This window comes from Ursus arctos, unplaced genomic scaffold (genome assembly GCF_023065955.2).
Source record: "Ursus arctos isolate Adak ecotype North America unplaced genomic scaffold, UrsArc2.0 scaffold_14, whole genome shotgun sequence".
Lineage (NCBI taxonomy): Eukaryota > Metazoa > Chordata > Mammalia > Carnivora > Ursidae > Ursus > Ursus arctos.
The window spans coordinates 9,355,985-9,375,873 of record NW_026622808.1 but is presented as its reverse complement, the minus strand read 5'-3'; the positions used below and the strand labels follow the sequence as shown (position 1 = coordinate 9,375,873).

The 19,889-nt window shown below is 56.1% G+C and overlaps 1 protein-coding gene across 3 annotated transcripts; it reads left to right on the top strand.

Moving 5' to 3' along the window:
- Positions 1-1,696: 1,696 nt before the first annotated feature.
- PFAS (phosphoribosylformylglycinamidine synthase) lies at positions 1,697-19,476 on the top strand. Of its 3 annotated transcripts, none has more exons than XM_026520937.4 (28): positions 1,697-1,769; positions 3,898-4,224; positions 4,308-4,443; positions 4,906-5,011; positions 5,383-5,572; positions 5,682-5,787; positions 6,145-6,285; positions 6,398-6,522; positions 6,837-6,965; positions 7,483-7,614; positions 7,745-7,873; positions 11,593-11,666; positions 11,778-11,934; positions 12,206-12,267; positions 12,357-12,518; positions 12,795-12,920; positions 13,015-13,146; positions 13,384-13,614; positions 13,786-13,966; positions 14,266-14,349; positions 14,554-14,709; positions 14,927-15,046; positions 15,359-15,504; positions 15,628-15,835; positions 15,958-16,049; positions 16,134-16,248; positions 17,106-17,429; positions 17,529-19,476. In XM_026520937.4, exons 2-28 carry the CDS (start codon positions 4,083-4,085, stop codon positions 17,837-17,839), a joined length of 4,017 nt encoding a protein of 1,338 aa, XP_026376722.2. In that variant the 5' UTR covers positions 1,697-1,769; positions 3,898-4,082; the 3' UTR covers positions 17,840-19,476. The 3 variants fall into 3 exon arrangements, with proteins under 3 accessions (XP_026376722.2, XP_026376724.2, XP_044247687.2); XM_026520939.4 differs by having other exon boundaries at positions 1,703-1,769; positions 4,046-4,224; XM_044391752.3 differs by lacking the exons at positions 1,697-1,769; positions 3,898-4,224; positions 4,308-4,443; positions 4,906-5,011; positions 5,682-5,787 and having other exon boundaries at positions 5,470-5,572.
- The last annotated feature ends 413 nt before the right edge of the window (positions 19,477-19,889 follow it).

Genomic DNA, 19,889 nt, shown 5'->3' with positions numbered 1-19,889 from the left:
GAACCCGGTGTTCATTTCCTTTCTCCCTGAACACTGTACTTGTGGCCTCCTTTGCCCTGTCGGATGCCTTTCTCTCATGGCTATGATGTGGGAAACACGTTAGGGTTCAAAGCGGACAGCCAAGAAAGAATTCTTGAGATGTCTTTGGTGCAAAAAGGTGGTTTTATTAAAACACGGGGACAGATCCCATGGGCAGAAAGAGCAGCACTGGGGTCATGAGGAGAGGCCCATTATATATTTCAAGTTGGGAGGAGGTTAGGGACAGCGTTTTGGAAGCAAGGTTTCTAAGACCTTAAGGGGGCTAGCTATTGTTGGGAAAAGGTCATTTATTACTGTCTAATAAAACCTTAGTCCTTGGGGCGCCAGGATGGCTCAGTTGTTAGGCGTCTGCCTTCAGCTCAGGGCGTGATCCCTGCATTCTGGGATCGAGCCCCACATCAGGCTCCTCTGCTGGGAGCCTGCTTCTTCGTCTCCCACTCCCCCTGCTTGTGTTCCCTCTCTTGCTGTCTCTGTCAAATAAATAAATAAAATCTTAAAAAAAAAAAACCCAAAACCTTAGTCGTGAGGCCCTTCAGATGTATATTGGTGGGTCATATGTTTGGGGATGATTGCCAACATGTATCTTGGGGGTAGAGATAAAGAAAGTTTCCAAAGGAATTTTTATTATTTTTTTAATTTTTAAAGATTTTATTTATGCATTTGAGAGAGAGAGAGCACAGAGGGAGAGTGAGAGGGAGAAGCAGACACCCCACTGAGCGGGGAGTCCAATGTGGGGCCCAATCCCAGGACCCTGAGATCATGACCCGAGCTGAAGGCAGACACTTAACGGACTGAGCCACCGCGGCGCCCCAGTTCCCTTAATCCTGCCCATATCTCTATAAATATATTCTACTGAATTCTTGTTGATTAAACCTTTTTGAGTGTGTTATCTGTTTTCTGATAGGATCCCGACTGATACAAACCACGTATTTATATATTATGAGGGTTTAAAATATGTGCCAAAAAATGTGTACATAGGTAGAAAGTATTAAGTGTTTGAGTCACAAAACTAGGGGACAAGTCGTTTCCAGGAGCCTCAGCTCTCACATCTGTAAAACAGGGTTTTTGTGAAGATCAAACGAAATCACGTCCCGTGCCTTAATATATGCTCAATAAATGTTCTCTGTCATTGATATTGTAACTAGCGAGAAGGTGAAAATTAAAAACGTAGGCCTCCCACTCTGCTACGAGTTAAAAATAATCCATTTATTTAGAAAAGAAAAAAAGCGGAAGAAAGCCGAAGTGGGAGGGAGAGGGAAACTGAGTCCTGGACAAGGAGGATGCTTCTCCTCCCCTTTCCTGCATTCCAGGCTTTTGTTTCCGTCACGGTTTACACCGGCACCAGAGAGGTGAGGACAAGGAGAGTCAACAAGGTTAACCCAGGAGAGATTTCTTTCTTTGCATCAGAGGCAGAGCAGAGAGCGAGCGAGAGAAATAGAGCATGAACGGGGGAGAGGGAGAGGGAGAAGCAGAGTCCACGCTGAGCAGGGAGCCCGAGGCTGGCCGATCCCAGATCCCCGGGATCATGACCACAGCAGAACGCAGTCGCTTAAACCACTGAGCCCCCAGACGCCCCTCAGGAGAAAGTCAGATAATACCGCCCCCGGTGGCTAAGCCTACCACACAGCGGCGCGCTGAAGTGGGCGGGGCTCCGCCTCTTCCGGTGACGTCATTGGATGGCTCCTCCAAGGCCGCCATCGGTCCACGGTTCTTCTTGGGAATCTTCTCACGTGGGTATTGCGTCGCGGGCATCTTTGCTACCTCGCTTGTTGCATCCCTTTCTTCACTCGTCCCAGTCCTGATCCAGGCCGCTTCTGTGTCCCCAGCAGGCCGAGCTGCGTCCAGCTGGGGCCCTTTTCCTGCGACCATGTGCGCGGTCCGTAGACGCGTGTCAGGGGAGACCCCCCCCACCCCGCCCCACGTAAAGTCAACCCCACTTGCCCAGTTCCTTCACCAACAAAACGCCTGCCTGCCGACTGCCTCGCTTATGCCCCGCTGGTCGCTGGGGATGCAGCCCCGATGTAGCCGGCCCTGCTCCTGCGCTCTTGGAGCTTGTATTGTCTGACTGATAGATCTAAGGCAAATGGTTTCTGTGTGATAAATCCTGTGGCAGTTACGGTACAAAGGACCACTGTGAGGGATCTGACTTTAGAAAGGGTGATCAGAATGGGGTGGGGAGCACTGAGAAACAGGAATGCAGCATCGTTCCCTGAAATGAGGCCTGGCCTGAAAGGGCGGGAAAGGCTGCTGTGGGAGGAAATCAAGAGTTTCTTCAATCTGCAAATACTAGACTTCCCCCCCCCCCCTTTTAAGCCCTTTTAACCTGTTGTTCCAAGCCTTGGCGATCCAGTGCAGATAAAACAGTTACAGTCCATGCCCACGTGGAGATTTTGTCTCGTGGGGAAGGTAGGGTTAACATTAAAATGTCAGGTGCTAAAAAAAATAAATAGAAATAAAGTGTCAGGTACTAAGTAAATAAAATAAAATTTCAGGTACTGCTACATACTATATAGGAAAATAAGAGGAGTGGGTTGAGGAAGTCCCTTCCAAGAAGGTGATTTCACCAGGAATCTAAATAAGAAAGTACTAGCCACTGGGCGCCTGGGTGACTCTCCATTAGGCTCAGATCATGATCCAGGGTCCTGGGATTGAGCCCCGCATTATGGGGCTCTGCTCAGCGGGTAGTCTGCTTCTCCCTCTCCCTCTGCCAGCCTCTCTCTCTGTCAAATAAATAAAATCTTTAAAAAAAAAAAAAAAAAAAGTGCTAGCCATGCAAATATTAGGGTGAGAAAATAGCCTTCCAAAACTGAGGTTGGCAAGTTAGAATAGAAAAGAAGCCAGTTTTTGGTGGGATGTTGTAAGTGAGAAGGATCATGGTATGAGATAGGGTTGGAAAAGTGGGCAGGGGGCCTGGCTGGGTGAGCCAGGGTCCTGAGTTCGAAGCTTATACCATGCGTAATGACAAGCCATGATCTCACTTATGCTAAAATATGGCAAATGGTTTGTGGTTGGGGCAGAAGTGGAATCAGGGGTGCTATGCAGGAGGCCCCAAGTGAGTGACGGTGGTGACTTGAACGAGTGATGGTAGCAGAGATGAAAGGATGTGGACAGATTTGGGATATGTTTGGAAATAGATTTGCAGACTGGGAGAACAGGAGGTCTGCAGAAAGGAGAAATTAGAATTTCTGTTTGGGCCCAAACACACTACCATGGGTGTTTATGAGACATCTGTGTGGAGATGTCACGTGAGCATTTTAATGTACTAGTTTGGAGTGTCGGGGAGAGTCAGGATTGAATTAAGTTGTGGAGTCTGTTGGCAGATAACGACTTGAATGAGATGACATTGCTGTTTTTGGTCAAAAATGGTTGAATCCTGGCAGTTTCGTTGGCTCAATCTACTAGATGGTATTTAAGGCCACGAATCTGGATGAAGTCACTTCAGAAGAGCATGTAGACGGAGGAGAGTGAAAGACAGGCCCCCAACAGGTGCCTGAGACAGAGCAGCCAGAAGGTAGAGGCGTACCGGAAGAACGGTGTCATCTGACTCCACCAGCTGGGCCCAGTCCAGCTCAGCCTGTGGGTTTACACTTAGATGCTATTTTTTCCAGAAAGTTTTCCCTGACTTCTCAAGTGCTAGGCAGGTAGCCGCAGTCTCTCGGCCTTAACCACACTGGACTGGAAACGTTGGGGCGCTTGCCTGTCTCCCTCAATAAAATGTAAGGTCTGTGAGGGCAGAAATGATTTTTGTCGTCTTCACAGCGGTGTTCCTAAGACCTTGCCTGGGGCCCAGCAAAGTGCAGGTGCTCAAGGATCGTGTGCCGAGGATGTACCCGTATTCCCTGTTCCCCCATTTTGCAGGATGAAGCCCCCCGAGCTTCCGTTTTTCAGAGTATCTCGTCTCTCCGAATGGCCCTGTTTCCCCCACCCCATCCCTAATGCCTCCAGAGCCTCAGCTGTCTTGGAAATCTGAAGTCAGTTTGACAGGTGATAGCTGATTACCTTTTAGGGACCTAAGTCATTCCCCACGACGGACAACTCCAGCGATGGCCACCGTTCTTCACTTCTATGTCCATCCCTCTGGCCATGAGAGGGCAGCTTCCGGACACACTCGGAGGAAGCTCCAAGGGAAACTCCCAGAGCTGCAGGGTGTCAAGACAGAGCTGTGCTACAACGTGAACTGGACAGGTTGGGCCCAGTGTTGGATTTGTGGGGGCAGGTGTGCCAGGCCGGGCAGGGTCTCAGGATATCCCCGTCCTGTCTCCTTGCAGCCAAGTCCCTCCCGAGCGCTGAGGAGGTGAAGAAGCTGACGTGGCTTTTTGGCTGCCCCCTGTTACTAGGAGATGTTGCTCAGAAGTCCTGGCTCCATCCTGACTCCAACGACCTGCTTTTGGAGGTTGGGCCCAGGCGAGTGTCTCAGCCCAGGGTAAATGCATTCCATGTCCTCAGGCAGAGCTCCCTTCCAGACGCACTGCCCACCCCTTCCACTCCCATTCCTCTTCTTCCTTCTCCTGTGACCCTTGGCAGGTTTGTTTTTCCTTCCCTCCATCCTACGCCCTGCTTAGAAGGCCATGCACATGCCTTCCCTGTTTGGAAAGATGTGTTTGAAAGACTGAGCCAGCTTCCAGGCATGTTCTGGAAGTAAAACAGCTTGCATTCTGAGAAGCAGAAATCAAAGCGTTTTATGCTGGAAGGACGGGTCCGGTTTGATTTGAGCGACCTTCCAAAGCAGGTTTCTTGGTGCCCAGGTCTGAGGCTAGAGGCCAGTGGTGAGGGGGATAGAGGGGAGAGGTTGGTGGGACAGCGGTGGGTGGGACCCACCTTCACAGCAGGGCCTCTCAGGCCCTAACCATCCGGCGCACCCCTCAGGCTGAACTTCTCCACCCCAGCATCCACCAACGTTGTGTCAGTGTGCTGGGCTGCTGGGCTGAGGGCTGTGGATCGCGTGGAGACCACCCGGCGCTACCGGCTCTCGGTGAGGCATTGGGCTCTCCGTGGCGAGGGGGAGGAGGGGCTGGGCCCCGAGGTAAAGAGATGAGGTCCTGAACTCAGGAGAAACGGGTACGGGCTCTTGGCTTTAGGCCTGTCCTGTGTGCAGGTTGTTCACTGCCTGAGACTTCCTGGTCGGGGGCTGAATGGGTAGGAAGTCCAGTCTGGGCTCCCCTTGCTAGTGTGTGCACCCTTACGTGGCTCGTGCACGGACGGGGCGTGTCTTTCTAATTGGCGCTCGGGCACCACGCAGATCAGCTGTGGGCTGGCCCTGAGTGACTGGGAGGACCCGGGGTGCGCCATCCTGTCCAGACTTCAGCCCTCCACCTCCTGCCTTCTGTGTGTGTTTGCCCCTAGTTCGCCCACCCCCCATCACCCGAGATGAAGGCCATCGCTCTGGCCACCCTGCATGACCGGATGACAGAGCAGCACTTCCCGCATCCCATCCAGAGCTTCTCCCTTGCGAGCATATCCACACCTCTCAACGGCTCTATCAACATCCTGGCTGAGGGCCGGTGTGCCCTGGAGAAGGCCAACCGGGAGCTGGGTGAGCCGGGGTGCCTGGGAGGGAGGCCCAGGCGAGGCCAGTAGGGAGCCTAAGCCCTGGGACCAGGTCGCCTGAGTCCTACTGTCAGCTCTCCCGGGTTGTCTCCTAGGCCTGGCCTTAGACTCCTGGGACCTGGATTTCTACACCAAACGCTTCCAGGAGCTCCAGCGGAACCCCAGCACCGTGGAGGCCTTCGACTTGGCTCAGTCCAATAGGTGGGGGAGGGATGGGGATGTTCTGAAGTCCGAGCCTGTGGAGGTTGAAAGGAAAGAGCACAGGGACTTGCCTTCGTGGCTCTCCTCTGGCTCAGGGGTGTCCCCAAGTCTTTTCGAGGGCCCGGGCTCCTCATCCATCCCGTAGTCTACACCCAGATCTCGATTTCATATTCACTTTGGATCTGAGCAATCTGTAGTGAAAGGACGTTTGAAGGCTATGGCTTTTTGGGATCTATTTTGACCCGTTCTCTCTGTAAGAGTTGGCCGTTCACTGTTGCTGATTGCTGAGAAGACAGCACGGCGGGAGAAGTGACCCAGCTTTCTGCCTGTCCTTCCCTCCCCGCGTCACCCCTGCAGCGAACACAGCCGACACTGGTTCTTCAAGGGCCTGCTCCACATGGACGGGCAGGAGTTGGCACACTCCCTCTTTGAGTCCATCATGAGCACCCAGGCATCTTCGAACCCCAACAACGTCCTCAAGTTCTGTGACAACAGCAGGTGGGCTGTGCTCTCCGCTGGGTGGATGGCAGGCACGGGGGCGGCGAGGCCCCAAGCCCTGGTGGGGTAAATGCAGGCCCCAGGAAGGAAGTAAGAGCCAGTGCGTCCACAGCGCGATCCAGGGGAAGGAAGTCCGATTCCTGCGGCCTGAGGACCCCACACAGCCAAGCTGCTTCCGGCAACAGCGGGCCCTGAGACACGTTGTCTTCACAGCAGAGACCCACAACTTCCCCACAGGTGAGCTGGATCCTGGGGATGGATTGGTGAGATCAGAGTATGGGGTAGAGTAAGGGTCCTCCAATCTGGGCCTGGGCAAAACAATCAGGGAGGCTGGTTGTCCTGATTTTTTTTTTTAAGTAGGCTCCATGCCCAACATGGAGCCCAACGCGGGGCTTGAACTCACCACCTTGAGATAAAGACCTGAGTGGAGATCAAGAGTCAGATGCTTAACCGACTGGGTCACCTGGGCGCCCTGTCCTGATTTTTAATGGGGTGGTCAGAGCTGGGGTTTGTCTCTTTGGTACCCATACGTCTCCCCCATGTCTTTACAGGAGTGGCCCCCTTCAGCGGGGCGACCACAGGCACAGGGGGCCGGATCCGAGACATCCAGTGCACGGGCCGCGGGGCCCACGTGGTGGCTGGCACTGCTGGCTATTGCTTCGGAAACCTGCACATCCCAGGTCCCGCCGCCTTCCTCCCTGCCCTCTCTTCCTCGTCCTGGCGGCCATGGAGCACTTTCCTGTCTTGGGTCATCCCGGGTGCCTTTTCCTGGGAGGCAGGGCTCTCGAGCAGCTGGCCTGTCACCAGCTGTCTCTGTGAGGACTCTGGGGGTGGGGGGGAGGACCCAAGTCTCCAGACAGGCTTTGCAGAACTGCCATTCTGTTCATAATCTAGCAGCTGCTCAGCAAGGAGACATGACGCTGGGTCGGTCTCATGACCGCCACCTGCCCCCAAAGTCTCATTCCTTAGAGAGCCTTAACCCCAATCCTAAGACTGAGGGCAGGCTGGCGTGGGAGCTGGGGAGCAAGATCGGTGCTTTAGTGTAGACCCGACACCTTCCTGAAGTAGAACTCCCTAAAGTGGAACATTCTACCCGCATGGGCGGTTCTTGGTGGCTTAGTTAGACTCTTTCTGAAGGACCCTGCCTCCTCTCTCTTCTGTCTCAACGGTCCAGCCAGCTTTCTGCTTTCCTTCCAGGTTACAATCTGCCCTGGGAGGATCCAAGCTTCCAGTATCCTGGGAACTTCGCCCGGCCCCTGGAGGTCGCCATCGAGGCCAGTAATGGGGCATCTGATTACGGCAACAAGTTTGGGGAGCCAGTGCTGGCCGGTGAGGCTGGGGGTGTCGGGGATAACGGACACCAAGTACCAGAGGGGGGTGGAGTGTATGACCGAGTGGGCGCTGGGGGACACTGGGTGACCAGACTCTGCCCCCTCTCCCTGGGATGTCCACGCTCCAGGCTTCGCCCGCTCCTTGGGCCTCCAGCTCCCAGACGGCCAGCGGCGTGAGTGGATCAAGCCCATCATGTTTAGTGGGGGCATCGGGTCCATGGAAGCTGAGCATGTGAGCAAGGAGCCCCCTGAGCCAGGTAAGAGCCTGCTGCCCCTTTTCTCCATGTCCCGCCAGCTTTGTCCCCAGCACGGCCGGAGGGGAGTTTAGAGGCCGCTTCCTGGGTTGGTTTTTCATCTCCCAGGTCCCGTCTCTTCTCCCGGTCCAAGTTTCCAAGGCAGGACAGGGCTTTACGCCAGCGGGGCACTCGGGCTGCATTGGCTCTGGGTGCGCCCCAGTTTCCTCCCACATGGCAGGGACCCACCCTGCTAAGTCAGGCCAACCCGTGTTTGTTCGGTGCCTGCCGTGCGCCGGGGGCTTTTATCTGCCCGCTCAGTTCAGGGGGCAAACATCCGTTAGGCCCCATGGCGTGCTGGATGGTGTGCTGGAGTCAAGATAAGAACCAGGTCGCGTTTACGGAAGAGGTGACCCAGTCACGTGGCTCAGAACTTGAAAGGCAGAAAAGGTCATACAGTGAAAACTGTCCTTCCCTTGACCTCCCAGCTTCCTTCCCCAGAGATAACCGGTGTTACCCAGTGACTTGTGTACCTGACCAGAGGTATTTTCCTGCATCTGTGAACAGACCTGTGGGCGTATTTGTCCCTTTTTAAAAACAAACAGCACAGGTGCACACTTGGGTTTTTTTTAATAACCACTTTATGGAGATGTAGCCCGTGCACCATGAAGTTCACCCTTTTACAGTGTCCCAGTCAGCGGCTTTTTAGGATAGGCCCAAAGCTGTGCCTCAGGCACCACTCATTCTAGAACATTATTATCACCGCCGTCCCTGTTAGCAGTCTCGTCCTCCCTCAGCCTCGGCGGCGGCTCGTCTACGTGTATCTCTGTGGATTTGCCTGTTCCGGACATTTCACGTGAATGGAATCGCACGGGAGGTGGCCTTTTGTGTCTGGCACCTTTCACTTAGCACAGTATCTTCAAGAATTATCTGTACGGTAGTATGACCAGACCCTCGTCCCTTAGGGCCACACCTCTCATGCGTCTCCCCGTGCAGCAGCTGGTAAACATCTGGGTTCTTCAGCAAGTGCGGATGATGCCGCTGTAAACACACGTGGACATGTTTTTCTGGGCCCGTATGTTCTCGTCCTCGAGGCTGTGAGTGGAATTGGGGGTCACACACCGTGTCCAGCCTTTTGAAAAACTGCCGGACTGGTTTCCAAAGCGGCTGCAGTGTTTTACACTGCCCGCAGCGCGTAAGGGGGCTCTGAACCCACATCCTCACCTACTTCTGTTCTCGGGCTCTTCGAGTCTAGCCATCTGCCCTCGAAGCCGCGTCTCATTGTGGGTGGGTTTGCATTTCCCTAGTGACTAATGATGTTGAGCGTCTTTTTACCTGCGTTTAGAGATCTTCCTTTGTGTGACACATCTGTCTGGGTTCTTTGTCTTTTTTTTTTTTTTTTTGGATTCTTTGTCCATTTTTAAATTGGGTTGTCTTTTTTTCGTGGAGTTATAAGAGTTTTATGTATTCAGGATGCTAAACGCTTATCAGATAGATACATGATTTGCCAATATTTTTTCCTGTTCTGTGCGGTATCTTTTTACTTTCTTCAAGGCATCTTACGAAAAAAGCACAGATGTCTTTAGTTTTGGTCCAGTCAGGTTTATCTATATCTTCTTTTGCTGCTTTTGGTTCTGATGTCGTAACAAAACCATTGCCTAAGCCCAGGTCATAGGAGACTTAGAGCTCTGTTTTCTTGTCATATTATTAGAGCTTTTACATTTAGGTTTCTGATACATTTTTTCTGTCTGTATTTTCTTTTTAAGATTTTTTATTTATTTGCGAGAGAGGGAAAGGGGGACAGAGAGAGAGAGAGAGCACGAGCAGGGGAAGGGACAGAGGGAGAAGCAGGCTCCCCACTGAGCAGGGAGCCTGAAATGGGACTCAATCCCAGGACCCTGGGATCATGGCCTGAGCTGAAGGCAGATGCCTCACCAACTGAGCCACCCAGGCGCCCCTCTGATACATTTTGAATGATTTTTTTTACATGGTGTGAGGTAGGAGTCTAACTTCTCTCTCTTACACGTGGATATCCAGTTGTCCTGACACCATGTTTGTTTTGTTTTGTTTTGGTGTTTTTTTTTTTTTTAAGATTTTATTCATTTATATGACAGAGAGAGAGACAGCCAGCGAGAGAGGGAACACAAGCAGGGGGAGTGGGAGAGGGAGAAGCAGACTCCCAGTGGAGGAGCCCGATATGGGGCTCGATCCCAGAACGCCGGGATCACACCCTGAGCCGAAGGCAGACGCTCAACGACTGAGCCACCCAGGCGCCCCCATAACGCCGTGTTTTGAAAAGACTATTGGTACCTTCCCGAATGGTCTTGGGACTTTTCAAAAATCAGTTGCCCGGGGTTCCTGGCTGGCTCAGTCGGTAGAGCATGCGGCTCTTGATCTTGGGGGTGTGAGTTCAAGCCCCACGTTGAGTGCAGAGCCTAGTTAAAAAAAAGAAGAAAAGAAACACAAATCGATTGGCCATAAACGTAGAGTTCATTATGGACTCACTGTTGTATCCCATGGTCCTTAGATCGATTGGCGTATCTGTCTGTCCTTGTGCCCGTACCACCTTGTCTGGATTATTATGGCTTTGTAGTAAGTTTTAAAAGCAGACAGTGTGAGCCCTGCAATTTTGTTCTTCTTTTTCAAGATTGTTCGCGCTGTTCTAGGCCCTTTACATTTCCACACAAGTTTTAGGATCAGCTGCTCCGTTTCTGTGAAAAAGACAGCTAGCTCGTGACGGGATTGTGCTGATCGCAGGTCTTTAACTGCAGGTTATGCGGTCATCATGACAACGTTAAGCCCTTTACTCTGTCAGCACGGGATCTGTTTCCGTTTGTTGAGGTCTAACAGATGTTGTAGTTTCAGTGCGTAAGTCTTGCGCTTCTGTTATTACGGTTATTTTTTTTCCGGATGCAATTGTAAAGGGGTGCGCGTAATTCTGCACCTCGCGCTTCTCGTGTAGCGATGTATCTTGGAGATCATGTCATTGATAAATACCATACTAAATCATTCATATTGATTCTCTTTTTTGGGGGGGCGGATAATGTTTCAGTGTACGGACAGACCGTAATTTGTGAACCAGCTCCCCCTTGTTAGCATTTAGACTCCAGTTGACCCTTGAACAACACGGGTTTGAGGCCTGCAGGTCCACTTGTGCACGGATTTTTTTCGATAAATACGGTACAGTCCTGCAAACGTATTTTCCTTCTGTCTTCGGAATGTTCTCTTTTCCGCAGCTCACTATTGTGAGAATACAGTATAACGGATACCGTAAGGGCACAGTGTGCGTGTAATGTACAGAACACGTGTTAATCGTTCATTAGTTTTACTTATTCGTGTATGAGTTTTTATCGTTTATGAATCAGCTGTTACTGGTAAAGCTTCTGGGCGATAGTAGGCTATTAGTAGTTGACTTTTGGGGGAGCTGATTGTTCCGTGCGGAGTTTTTACCGTGCAGGTCGGCACCCCCTAACCCCAGTGTCGTTCGAGGGTCAGCTGTATTTCCTGGCTTTGGTAACACGAATAATGCCGCAGTGTTTAATTTTGTGCATAGGTGATTTTGTGCCTATGTGGATAAAGCTGGAGCATGAATTCTGCAACGCGTATTTACCCAAAGAATACGTACGTTTGTAATACGGATTGCTCTCCCCTCTTAGCCGCTTCCCTTTCGCCTACGCTTGTTCATGCTCATGCTTCTTCTACTGGCTTCCCCCGCGTTCTGACTCTACCGTCCCTCCTCTCAGGCATGGATGTGGTGAAGGTCGGGGGTCCTGTCTACAGGATCGGAGTTGGGGGTGGAGCTGCGTCGTCTGTGCAGGTGCGTGGGACTGGCTCAGGCGCAGACTCCGTGACGTCGTCGGGCCCTGGGCATCGGTGGGGTGTGAGCTCCCAGGCCCCTCCCGTCGAGCTCTGCCATCTCTTCCCCCAGGTGCAGGGAGACAACACCAGTGAGCTGGACTTCGGGGCCGTGCAGCGGGGGGACCCCGAGATGGAACAGAAGATGAACCGTGTGATCCGGGCTTGTGTGGAGGCCGCCACGGGGAACCCCATCTGCAGCCTCCACGATCAGGGTGCTGGTGGCAACGGTGAGGAAAGGGAGTGGGACGAGGAACCGGGGCTCTGCAAGCGGCCGCCCGGCCCTGGGTCCCCTTCTCCACCCTCTGTGCCTTCTGGATGCGCTCAGCTTTGGGGGGGTGGGGGGACCTGCCGCCGCAGGACGGTTGGTAGTGGGGGTGCAGCAGCAGCTCATGCAGGACGCACGGAATTAGGGGCTCCTTTGGAGGCTGGGGTCTGCCCTTTGTTTGCCGGGTGTGGACCGTGGCCGATCACCACCTCTCCCGCACGCACTGTCACCAGGCAACGTCCTGAAGGAGCTCAGTGACCCCGCCGGGGCCGTCATTTACACCAGCCGCTTCCAGGTGGGCCTCATCCCCCCGACTCCTAGCAAAGACATGAGACTAGGGAGTGCCCACTGACCCTTCCCTTTCCTCCTCCCTCCTGGATGCAGCTCGGGGATCCGACCCTGAACGCCCTGGAAATCTGGGGGGCCGAGTACCAGGAGTCGAACGCACTTCTGCTGAGGCCCCTTGACCGGGACTTCATCAGTCGCGTCAGCGCCCGGGAACGCTGCCCGGCTTGCTTTGTGGGCACCATCACTGGGGACAAAAGAGTGAGTTGGCCTAGGGGGTCAGTGGCGGCCGCGGTGGGTGGGCTCGGAGCTGCCTGCATCCAGGCTGGAGGGAGAGAGAGCCGTGGGGGAAAGAGATGAGAGGATGATGGGAGTTGGTGGCACGCAAACGGGGGGACAGCGTGTAGGAGGCGGCCAGGGGCAGGCACTCAGTAGGGAAGCCAGACAGAGGGTGGAAAGAGCACTTCTGCCCTGCTTTCTGGAAGTATTCCCTGCTGGGGTTCACAGTCGCCTTCCCTCTGGGCTGCGTGGCTGTAGATAGTGCTGGTGGACGATCGGGAGTGCCCCGTTGGAAGAAATGGCCAGGAGGATGACCACCCCTTGTCTCCCCCAACCCCTGTGGACCTGGAGCTGGACTGGGTGCTGGGCAAGGTGCCTCGGAAGGTACGTGGGGGAGGGGGGAAGGCCGGGTATTCCTCCCTTCTCTGCCCCACCTCTCCCGCAGCTGCTCACAGCCCTGTCACCTTCTGCACCGTAGGAGTTCTTCCTCCAGAGGAGTCTCCCCATGCTCAAGCCTCTGGCCCTGCCCCCAGGTCTGCGTGTGCGCCCGGCTCTGGAGCGCGTTCTCAGGCTGCCCGCCGTGGCCAGCAAGCGCTACCTCACCAACAAGGTCCTCCCCACAGCCTTGCTCCGCCCTGCAGCCCTCTGTCCCTTCCCTCTGCTCACCCGCCCCTGGCCTCCCCCTCCCCGTGGCGGTGGGGATTCAGCAGGCCCAAGGGAGAAGCGGCCCTGATGGCCGGCCCCCCTGCTCCAGCCTCCTGAGGCCTGTATGTGTGTGGGATGAGGCAGGCCCCCGACCCCAGCGCCCCAGGCCCTGGCCCCTTGCCAACCGCGGCTGGCTCTGCAGGTGGACCGCTCTGTGGGCGGCCTGGTGGCCCAGCAGCAGTGTGTGGGAGCCCTGCAGACCCCCCTGGCAGATGTGGCCGTCGTGGCACTGAGTCACCAGGAGCTCGTCGGGGCTGCCACAGCTCTAGGGGAGCAGCCCGTCAAAAGCCTGCTGGACCCCAAGGTGGCCGCCCGACTGGCTGTGGCCGAGGCTCTCACCAACCTGGTGTTCGCGCTGGTCACCGACCTCCGGGTGAGTCCCGTGCAGCCTCTGCCCTGGAGCCGCGGGCCGTCGGGAGCATCTGCATCCACCCTTCACCTTCCGGCCTTGCCCTTCCTGCGCGGGACCTCCCTGCCCCTCCGCCCCCACCCCAGCCTCTCCACCTGTCTTCCTCTCTGACGCCCGGTGTCCGCCGCTTCCCAGGACGTGAAGTGCAGCGGGAACTGGATGTGGGCGGCCAAGCTCCCAGGGGAGGGCGCGGCTCTGGCCGACGCCTGTGAGGCTATGGTGGCAGTGATGGCAGCCCTGGGTGTGGCGGTGGATGGTGGCAAGGACTCACTCAGCATGGCCGCCCGGGTCGGCTCTGAGACAGTGCGGGCTCCTGGTATGGTCTGGGGGTCACGGGGAGAGGGCAGACCTGCGGGGCTGGGCTGGCACCTCACTCTCTTACTCCTTTTTTTTTTTTAACTATTTTGGAGATTGAGTGCAAGAGCTGGGGGAGGGGCAGAGGGAGAGGGGAAGCAGACTCCCAGCTGAGCGCCGAGCCTGAGGGACACACGGGGCTCGATCTCAGGACCCTGAGATCATGACCTGAACCGAAACCAAGAGTCGGGCCCTCCGCCGACTGCGCCCCCAGGCACCCCCCTCCCAGGCACCCCCACTCTCTTCCTCCTCGCTCTGCAGGATCGCTGGTCATCTCAGCCTATGCGGTCTGCCCAGACATTACAGCCACTGTGACCCCAGACCTCAAGCATCCTGGAGGGGGAGGTACGGCTGCTTCCCCTTCCTCGCTGCTTTGTGTATCCAGAGCTTGGGCCTCGGTTTGGGGTCTGCTTTGGGAGGTCTGGGCCCCTTGTCTTCGTTCTGGGACTGGGGGTCTGTGGGTCTGTCCACATGCCGGGAACCTTGATACTCGTGAGCACGGGGCATTCTGAGCCGTGCAGCTCCCTCACCCCTGCCCCGTCTCCCCAGGCTGTCTGCTGTATGTGCCTCTGTGCCCTGGGCAGCACCGGCTGGGGGGCACGGCTCTGGCCCAATGCTTCTCGCAGCTGGGCGAGCAGCCTCCCAACCTGGATCTCCCCGAGAACTTGGTGCGTGCCTTTAGCGTCACCCAGGGGCTGCTGAGAGGTGAGTGAGGCCCTGGGGCAGGTGACGAATGTGACTGACGTGTGGCAGGCACTCACCGGCTGAACAAGTAAGAGGGGGGGCAAGAGGGGTCTGTCGCCCTGGTCTCTGGTTCTCGGTGTGTGCCCACATTCTCACACGTGACCTACTCTCCAGAAGCGGGTGCAGGCCCATCACATTTGGCCCCCGAGGCTGCTGAGCACTTTTCTCCTTCCTCCAGACCGCCTCCTCTGCTCAGGCCACGATGTCAGTGACGGGGGTCTCATCACCTGCCTGCTAGAGATGGCCTTTGCTGGGAATTGTGGGATAGAGGTGGACGTGCCTGCCCCTGGGGTCGATGGTGAGGAGCCAGGGGTCTAGACTGAGGCCTGGGCTGCCTGCCCCACCCTGTAGACCCCATGTCCTGTGAAAAAAAAATGGAGCGTCCCCAGCCCCATTCCCCGACTCCTTGGCTGTCTTTGACCACTGAGCCTGGTGACTCACCCGCCTGGGACCTCCCCAGACCTTGAGGCCACGTCCTTGGTTCCTCTCTCCCAGGCCTCCCCTCACCTCTGATCCCTGCCTCCCGTCACTCAGCCCTGAGCCCCTGACGGCCCCCCCCTGTATCCACGGCGGCACCCTAGTCCCCCTCACGTCCTCCTTCTTCTCCCAGCGCTGCCTGTGCTGTTCGCCGAGGAGCCGGGCCTGGTGCTAGAGGTGCAGGAGCCAGACGTAGCCCAGGTGCTGGGGCGCTACCGGGCTGCCGGCCTCCACTGCCTGGAGCTGGGCGCCACGGGCGACGCCGGGCCCTATGCCTTGGTGAGGAGGGGCAGGATGGTGCGCAGCGGGGAGGCCGTGGCTCACCTGTGCCAGCCCTGGGGGGCGGGGGCCCAGGCGGGACACGCTGACTCTTGGCCCTGAGAGACGCGCCCGTCCCTCTAGGTGCGAGTGTCCGTGAACGGGGCCGTGGTCCTGGAGGAGCCTGTTGGGCAGCTGCGCGCCGTCTGGGAGGAGACGAGTTTCCAGCTGGAGCGGCTGCAGGCCGAGCCACGCTGTGTGGCCGAGGAAGAGCAGGGGCTGAGGGAGCGGACGGGGCCCAGCTACTGCCTGCCCCCAACCTTCCCCAGAGTGTCCGTGCCCCACGAGCCTGGTGAGGGACTCTGTGCCATCTGGGCTTCCCCAGCCCTGGCCGGGATGCCGGGGCCTGCCCAGGAAAAGGTGGGGGGTGGGAGGGACGGAGCCCTCTGTCCAGGACACCCCTCCTCCCCCCAGGTGGCCCCGTGCCCCGAGTTGCCATCTTGCGAGAGGAGGGCAGTAATGGAGACCGTGAGATGGCAGATGCCTTCCACCTGGCCGGGTTTGAGGTGAGCAGGGTGGCTGGCAGAGCCAGGGTCAGGGCTGGCCTCGGTCTGTGTGTCCTCCTAGACTTCCCCTCCCCATCCTGCCAGGTGTGGGACGTGACCATGCAGGACCTGTGCTCTGGGGCAATCGGACTGGACACGTTCCGTGGCTTGGCCTTTGTGGGCGGTTTCAGCTATGCGGATGTCCTGGGCTCTGCCAAAGGTAGGGGTCAGGCATCGGCCCACTCTCTCCCCCGCACCTTCTCGGCTGCCTTCTTCGTGACCGGGAGTTGGCCTCTTACCTCCGCAGGGCCGGGGCCGGGGAGTGCATTCATTCTGGGTCGGATGCCAGCAGCGGGCCCGAGGGTAACACGTGAGGCTGGGTGGCCCTGGGTGGCACTGGGTGGCACGGGCCCGTCCAGAGGGGCGGCAGCTACACAGCACCAGCAGATTGTGCCCTTGGAAAGAGGGCTCAGCGTGGCCGGATCTTTCTGGTTTCCAAGAGAAGCCAAGAATCCAGATGTGGGTTTTTTTTTATTTTTTTTATTTTTATTTTTTAAGATATTACTTATTTGAGAGAGCAAGTAAACGCGAGAGAGCTCAGGCAGGGGGAGTGGCAGAGGGAGAGGGAGAAGCAGGCTCCCCACTGAGCAGGGAGCCCAATGTGGGGTTCATTTCTGTGACCCTAAGGCCATGAGCTGAGCTGAAGGCACATGCTGGACCGACTGAGCCACCCAGGCGGCCCCAAAGTCCAGATTTTTATATGAAATTTTATCTTGAAACATTAGGCAGTTGAACTGTTACAAATGCTCTGCTCACCAGGCCAAAAAAACTTGTGGCCATCTCCAGCCCGGGAATGGCAACATTGAAGCAGATAAACCTGTTTCTTCCCTTTTGCATTTGCTGGTGTGTGTGTGTGTGTGTGTGTGTGTGTGTGTGTGTGTGTGTGTGTGTGTGTGTGTGTGTCGCGCGTGTTGGGGGCTGGAGGGGTTCATGGCAGGGTGGAAGGCATGATGGCATGGACAAGCGGCCGTCCCCCTCCATCCCAGGCCCCATCCTGATGTCCCTGTTCCCTCCTAGGGTGGGCGGCGGCCGTGACCTTCCACCCGCTGGCCGGGGCCGAGCTGAGGCGCTTCCGGAAGCGGCCCGACACCTTCAGCCTGGGCGTGTGTAACGGCTGCCAGCTGCTGGCTCTGCTGGGCTGGGTGGGAGGCAGCCCCCGCCAGGAGGCCGAGGAGCCAGGCCCCGACTCCTGGCCGGCCCAGCCCGGCCTCATGCTGCGCCACAACGTGTCCGGGCGCTTCGAGTCTCGCTGGGCCAGCGTGCGGGTGGGGCCCGGGCCGGCCCTGATGCTGCGAGGGATGGAGGGCGCGGTGCTGCCCGTGTGGAGCGCTCACGGGGAAGGTCAGGCTCGGGAAGGCCGCGGGAGGGTCTGGGGGCCGGGCTGGCTGGAGGGCAGGAGGGAGCTTTGCCCTCACTTCCCTCCTCCTTCCCCCCCTGCAGGTTACATGGCATTTTCTTCTCCGGAACTCCAAGCCCAGATCGAGGCCAGGGGCTTGGCCCCGCTGCACTGGGCAGACGACGCCGGACAGCCCACGGAACAGTACCCCATGAATCCCAACGGGTCCCCGGGGGGCGTGGCTGGCGTCTGCTCCCTTGATGGCCGCCACCTGGCTCTCATGCCGCACCCTGAGCGGGCTGTGAGGCCGTGGCAGTGGGCTTGGCGACCTCCCCCGTTTGACACCCTGACCGCCTCCCCCTGGCTCCAGCTCTTCATCAATGCCCGAAACTGGACCCGGGAGACGGGCTGCTGAGCAGGCCAGGGAGGCTCCCCTGGGTCTGACGGTTCGTGCCGGGGGTCTGCTGTCCTTCTCATCCTCAAATTCAGAAGGACCCCACCTTCTCTCCAAATAGGTCTTGGACAGACAAGGGCCAAAATGCCAAAAAAAACCTGCTTATTTTATTAATCTGCCTGCTTTTGCCTTATGCCGTTGGGTCTGTTTTCGGTTCTTCTGCTCTGACAGGGTTGTCTGTGGGCCCCCGGAGGAAGCGGGTGGTGTGGAGGAAAGAGCCCGCCCTGGGAAGTGAAGATGCACGGCCGGGAGAATGTTCCATTGCCCCTCCTCCCCCCCCATGCACACCCTGTACCCAGTGATCGCCACGTTGTGCCTCCCGTCACTCCTCTGGGCTCAGAGGGACGTCGTATGTGCCCCTTCCTTGTAACGGGGGTGGAGGGGCTGGGACGTATAAAAGCACGCAAGTCAGGACCTGCGTGTTCTCATCAGAAAAACAGCAGAAGCTTTCTGGATTCCGCTTGTTAAAATGTAGCGCCGTGCTGTGTAAGCAGTTGTTTGCAGAAGTCTCTCTGAGCGAGTCTCCGGCTGTGTCCTAGGGCTACCCCAGCACAGACCGGAGCTCAGTATTTGCTTCTCGATGTAGCCACTCCCTTCCTGGAAGAAATGGGTGGCACCTGCTTCCCTAGAATAAGCCTTTAGCCTGCCTGCCTTCCTCCATTCATCCCTCCATCCCTCTATCCCACTCTTTCCTTCTGTCATCCATCCATCCATCCATCCATCCATCCATCATCCATCCAGTTCTTTCCTCCCTCCTTTCCTCCATTCATTTATCCGTTCCATTCATCCATTGCCTCATTCATTCATTAATGTTTGGTGATTAGCTAGAGTGCGAAGCACTGTCGCTGCCCCCCAGGGGTTTTATGATCTGATAGAATTTTAAATAATAGTTACAGGGGCCCCTGGCTGGCTCAGTCCAAAGAGCGTGTGACTCTTGATTTCAAGGTCGTGAGTTCGAGCCCCATGTTGGGCATGGAGATTACTTAAATAAACTTAAAAAAAATAAAGAGTAAGAGAAAACCATAGCTGTATATGGCACCTGCTGTGAACCAGGTGTGCTTGGCATTTTATGTGTATCTAAAGTATTTTCCACGAGAATTCAGCAAGGTACTTGATAGGTGCTCCTCCATTTTTCTTTTTACAAAAGAGGAATTAAGGTTAAAGGTCACACAAAGGCCTATGGTCACACACATTGTAAGGGCAGAGCCGGAGGCCCGCTCGCTCCTACAGCTGCTTCCTGCCGTCCTGCAGTCAGGTGCTGGAGGTCGAACTGTCCAGTCCTGCCGACCGCCGTCCATTGCTTCCTTTGCTCACAGGCGTGTGTGTGGAACTTGTATGCAGAGTCCGTTTGCCCCCTAAATAGTTCCAACATCTTGATTAAAGACATTTCCCCTTGGGGCGCCTGGGTGGCTCAGTCGTTAAGCCTCTGCCTTCGGCTCAATGCGTGATCCTGGCGTTATGGGATCGAGCCCCGCATCAGGCTCCTCCGCTGGGAGCCTGCTCCTTCTTCTCCTACTCCCCCTGCTTCTGTTCCCCCTCTCTCTGGCTGTCTCTCTCTCTGTCAAATAAATAAATAAAATCTTTAAAAAAAAAAAAAAGACATTTCCTCATGAATGGAGACTGGAGTCAGATCCTGGAGGGCGTGGGGCGTGGCGGGTGGGAGGGCGAGGTGGGGGGGGCTGGGGAGGGCTGAGCACAGGCTCCTGGTGGAACAGCTGGAAGAGACAGTTGTATCATAGTACTGGTACAGTGTTAGAGGAACGCCATGAAGAAAACCATTCAGACCTCTTTCTCCTTGCTTTGCAAACTGACCTACCCCGAGCAGCAGGAGGGAGGGGGGAGTAGTAAGAATCATTTTTGGCATTTGAATATTCCTCCCTGATGCTGGGAAACCATACATAAACACACACACACACACACACACAGATAAAAGAAGAAAATGGGGGCGCCTGAGTGGCTCACTCAGTTGAACCTCTGACTCTTGGTTGGGCTCAGGTCATGATCTCACTGG